The sequence below is a fragment of the Gossypium hirsutum genome, chromosome A04, assembly GCF_007990345.1.
Source record: "Gossypium hirsutum isolate 1008001.06 chromosome A04, Gossypium_hirsutum_v2.1, whole genome shotgun sequence".
Classification (NCBI taxonomy): domain Eukaryota; kingdom Viridiplantae; phylum Streptophyta; class Magnoliopsida; order Malvales; family Malvaceae; genus Gossypium; species Gossypium hirsutum.
This window is the reverse complement of record NC_053427.1, coordinates 64,977,265-64,982,937: the sequence shown is the minus strand read 5'-3', so window position 1 is coordinate 64,982,937 and position 5,673 is coordinate 64,977,265. Positions and strand designations below refer to the sequence as shown.

Here is a 5,673-nt window from a genome sequence, read left to right as displayed (position 1 = left end):
ATGGTGATCCTCCCTAAAGCTCGTTATGATTGGATGCACTTACGGCTACAAGATTTTAAGACTGTAAGTGAATACAATTCAGAACTTTTCAAAATTAGTTCTCAACTGAAATTATGTGGAGAGAGCATAACTGATAAGGATTTGTTAGAGAAATCTTTTTCAACCTTTCATGCTACTAATGTGCTCCTACAGCAGCAATACCGTGAAAAAGGTTTTAAAAAATATTCTGAATTGGTTTCATGTCTTTTAGTGGCTGAACAAAATAATGAGTTGTTGATGAAAAATCATGGAATTCGTCCCACTGGTACTGCACCACTCCCTGAAGTGAATATTGCAGTACAAAGTAAATATGGAAATGAAAAATATAAAGGTCGCGATCGTGGTCATGATCATGGACGTAATTGGGGACGTGGTCGAGGATGTACTAGTAACCATTATCATGGTGTTCATAATAGTGGTATTTCTAATCACCAGGAAAAGAATAGCAATGAAGGTCAAGAAAGAAGTGGTCAAAATAATCCTTCAAAGGTTATTGAGAATTTATATTACTGATGTGGTATGAGGGGACATTGGGCACGTACTTGTCGTATGCCTGAACATTTAATGAAGCTTTATCAAGCATCTATTAAAGGGAAGCAAAATAATATTGAGACAAATTTTATATCCAAAAATGATGAAATGGAAGCAAAAAAAGAAGGTAATGTAATTCATGGCCTTAATGATATAACTCACCTTGATGTGATAGATTTCTTTGAAAATCATTAGAAAAGTTGGTGTTATTTTAGCATTTTATATTGTTTTTAAGTATGTTTCATTTTCTTGCATAAGAAATAAGTTGGTGTTACTATGTTATTTTAAATATGTTCATTTTCTTGATTCAAAAAAAAAGTATGTTTATTTATTTACTTATTTTGCAAGTTATACACATTAAATAAATATTTGCAACGTTTTTAATGTTATATTTTTTTTTGAAGAATATGAATGATCAACAAAATTTTGTTGGATCCAAAATCAATGGAGACATATGTCTTGTTAATAGTGCTACAACACATACGATACTCAAAGAGAAAAAATATTTTTCTCATTTAATAATAAGTGATGCTCATATTGATACAATCTTGGGTAGTTCAAAATTTATTGAAGGCTCCGGAAGAGCAATTTTATTATTACCTAAAGGTACAAAATTTGTCATTGATGATGCTTTATTTTCCACTACGTTTCAAAGAAATTTATTGAGTTTTAAAGATATTCGTATCAATGGATATCATATTAAAACTATGAATGAGAAAAATATTGAATATCTATATATTACAAATATTGAATGTGGAAAGAAATGTGTTTTGGAAAGGCTACCTACTTTTTCATCATGTTTATATTATACATATATTAGTGCAATTGAGGTACATGTTACTACAAACCAGAAGTTTGTAGAACCACATAATTTTACTATTTGGCATGACCGGCCTGGATCTATTATGATGCAAAAAATAATTGAGAATTCAATTGGGCACCCATTAAAGAACCAAAAGATTCTTGAATTCAAATATTTCTTTTGTGATACTTGTTCTCAAGGTAAACTGATTATTAGACCATCACCAGCTAAAGTTGGGATTGAATCTCCTGCATTTCTGAAATGTATTCAAGGTGATATATGTGGGTCTATTCATCCACCATGTAGACCATTTAGATATTTTATGGTATTAATAGATGCATCTAGTAGATGGTCACATGTATGTTTATTATCGACTCGCAACTTGGCGTTTGCAAGACTACTTGCTCAAATAATTCGATTAAGAGCACAAATGTAATAAAAACTATTCGTCTTGATAATGCTGGTGAGTTTACATCTCAAGCTTTCAATGATTATTGCATGTCAATTGGGATAAAATTTGAACATCCTGTAGCTCATGTTCACACACAAAATGGTTTAGCTGAATCATTTATCAAATGCCTCCAACTAATAGCTAGGCCATTACTTATGAGAACAAAGCTCCCTATTACAGCTTGGGGACATACTATTTTGCATGTAGCAGCACTTATGCGCATCAGGCCAACAAGTTATAATAAATACTCCCTATTGCAATTGGCTTTTGGTCAGGAGCCAAATATTTTCCATCTTAGAATTTTTGGATGTGTAGTATATGTTCCAATTGCTCCACCACAACGAACAAAGATGGGTCATCAGAGGAGGTTGGGAATATATGTTGGCTATGAATCTCATTTTATAATTAAGTATGTTGAACCATTAACTGGAGATTTATTTACTGCACGATTTGTTGATTGTCACTTTAATGAAACAATATTCCCAACATTAGGGGGAGAGAAAATACAGCTAGTAAAAGAAATTACATGGAATGGATCATCATTATCTCAATTAGATCCTCGTACAAGTCAATATGAACAAGAAGTTCAAAGGATCATACATTTGCAAAACATCGCCAATTAACTGCCAGATTCATTTACTGACCTAAAGAGAATTACAAAATCTCACATGCCAGCTGAAAATGCTCCAATACGAATTGATATCCCAATAGGGCAAACTGTTAGTGCAAAAGAAAGGAATTCATGCCTGAAGCATGGAAGACCAGTTGGTTCCAAAGATAAAAATCCTCGTAAAAGGAAAAGAGAAAATACTCAAAGTGATTATATTATGGAGACAAATTCCCAAGAAGATGCCAAAGATATAACTAATTATAATCATAAAACCCCAGAAGGGATTTAGGTACCTAAAAATAATGATAACCAAGAGATCTCGATAAGTTATGTTACTTCGGGGGAAAAATAGAACCGAAAAATATAGTTGTTGAGAACAATTTTGCAGATAATGTTGCTATTGAAGTAGAAAAAGAAAATGATGATCCTGAGCCTAAATCTATTGATTAATGTAGAAATAGAAAAGATTGGTCAAAATGGAAAGATGCAATTTAAGTAGAATTAAATTCACTTTCTAAACGTGAGGTTTTTGGACCTGTAATCCAAACACCTAAAGGCGTAAAGCCGGTAGGATATAGATGGGTATTTTTGCAAAAACGAAATAAAAAAAATGAAGCCGTAAGATATAAAGCACGGCTTGTAGCACAAGGATTTTCGCAAAGGCCCGACATTAATTATGAAGAGACATATTCTCCTGTAGTGGATGCAATTACGTTTAGATATCTTATTAGTCTAGCAATACGTGAAAAACTTGACATGCATCTAATGGATGTTGCTACAGCCTATTTGTATGGCACACTTGATAATGAAATTTATATGAAAATCCTTGAAGGATTTAAGATCCCTGAAGGATATAGCGTTTCTCGGAAAAATTGTTCGATCAGATTAAAGAAAAGTTTATATGGATTAAAACAATTTGAACGTATGTGATACAATCGTCTTAGTGAATACTTGTTAAAAGAATGTTACAAAAACGATCCAATTTGTCTATGTGTCTTTATAAAAAGGTTTAGATAATTTTTTTTATAATTGCTGTTTATGTTGATGATCTAAATATTATTGGAACTTTTGAAGAGCTCCAAAATACAGTAAATTGTTTAAAGAAAGAATTTGAGATGAAAGATCTTGGAAAAAAAAAGCTTTGTCTTGACTTACAAATCGAGCATTTAAAAGATGGAATTTATGTTCATCAATCAACTTATTTGAAAAAGGTATTAAAGAAATTTTACATAGATAAAACACACCCATTAAGTACTTCGATGACTGTACAATCGTTAAATGTGAATAAAGATCAATTTTGTCCTTCCAAGGATGGTGAAGAGTTTCTTGGTCCTGAAGTACCATATTTAAGTGTTATAAGGGCATTGATGTATCTTGCAAATAACACAAGACCTGATATAGCTTTCGCTGTAAACTTGTTAGCAAGATTCAGTTCTTCTCCAACACCTAGACATTGGAATGGAATTAAACATGTATTTAGATATCTCAGAGGGACTATTGATATGGGGTTATTTTATTCAAATGATTCAAAATCCCTATTAGTTGGCTATGTTGATGCTGGATACTTATCAGATCCACATAAAGGTCGATCTCAAATAGGATATTTATTTACATGTGGGGATACTATCATATCATGGCGTTCAACAAAGCAAACATTAGCTGTTGCTTCTTCAAGTCATGCAAAAATAATTGCAATGCATAAGGCAAGTCGAGAGTGTGTTTGGCTAAGGTTATTGACCCAACATATCCAGATGGTATGTAATTTGTCTTTAGAGGAAAAGATGCTAACTATCTTATATGAAGATAATGCAGCATGTATAGCTCAATTGAAGGGTAGGTATATCAAAGGTGACAGAACGAAACATATCTCACCAAAATTATTCTTCACCCATGATCTTGAGAAAAGAGGTGATATAAATTTTCAACAAATTCGTTCTAGTGAGAATTTAGCAGATCTTTTTACTAAGGCATTGCCAACTTCAACATTTGAAAGACTAATACACAAGATTGGAATGCGTCGACTCAAAGATGTAATGTAATGTTGCCATCAAGGGGAGTCTAAAAACAAGTAGTACTCTTTTCCTTTAATCAAGGTTTTGTCACATTGAGTTTTCCTGGTAAAAGTTTTTAACGAGGTAGCTTGTAATAGAAGATTGTGTACTCTTTTTCCTTCATTAGGTTTTTTATCCCACAGGGTTTTTCCTAATAAGGTTTTAACGAGGCACATTATCTATCAATGGACATCCAAGTGGGAGTGTTATGAATATCTTATTAAATGGATGTCCATCATGATAAAGATAAAGTTTTGATATACTTTAAATTCTAATAGTTATTAGAATTAGATCTCTATTTCTTTTATACTTCTTATCCCTATAAATAGAGATTCTGATAAAGTATTGTAATCATCCCTTTTTTTATCAATAAAGTTCATTCTCTATTGCTTTCATATTTTCTTTGTTCGTTATTCTCTCCATTTTTTTTATTTTATAATAGTGACGACTTTTTCACTATTTTTATTAAAAAGTTAACTTTAATCCCACATTGATTAGGAAATACTCTTATATATTATATTTATCTTATAAATAAGTGATAATTTCTTCACTATTTTCATTGAAAAGGTAATTTTAATCCCACATTGAGTAAAAAATTCTCTTCTAACTTACTTCTTCACTATTTTTATTAAAAAATTAATTTTAATCTTTTAAAAAAAGTTAATTTTCATCCTACCTTGGTGAGAGAACACTTTCATGCTTACGCTTATCTTATAAATCAGTGTAAATTTCTTCATTATTTTTATTAAAAAGTTGATTTTTAATCACATGTTGACTAGACAGCACTCTCATATATCACATTTACTTTATAAATAAGTGATAATTTTTTCACTATTTTCATTAAAAAGTTCATTTTAATTCCACATTGATTAGACAATACTTTCATAGCTCACTTCTTTACTATTTATAAATATGAATGGTGGTGATTACAATACAATATTAATACTACCAAGATTTTTGTAGTAGTAATTCGATTTTGCAAATATATGGTGGTAATTCAAATATAATGCACTTAATCAACAAACAGCTACGTGTAAATATTTTATAAATAAAAAATATGGATTACTTTAATCTACTTTATATATGCAGTAAATTTTATAGATATAATATGGCGTAATTAAATGTTTCTTTTAACTTATATATAATTAACCTGTACATGTTCTAATTTACACTATTATTAACTAAAAGC

The 5,673-nt window shown here is 30.7% G+C and overlaps 1 protein-coding gene across 1 annotated transcript; it reads left to right on the top strand.

The window, feature by feature from the left end:
• Positions 1-552, top strand: LOC107947910 (uncharacterized). The gene has a single exon (XM_016882409.1). The coding sequence runs from the start codon at positions 1-3 to the stop codon at positions 550-552; it is 552 nt and encodes a 183-aa protein (XP_016737898.1).
• Positions 553-5,673: the final 5,121 nt, after the last annotated feature.

Excerpts from the sequence above, each read along its gene's own strand:
- LOC107947910 (XM_016882409.1), top strand. The coding sequence starts at position 1 with ATGGTGATCCTCCCTAAAGCTCGTTATGATTGGATGCACTTACGGCTA.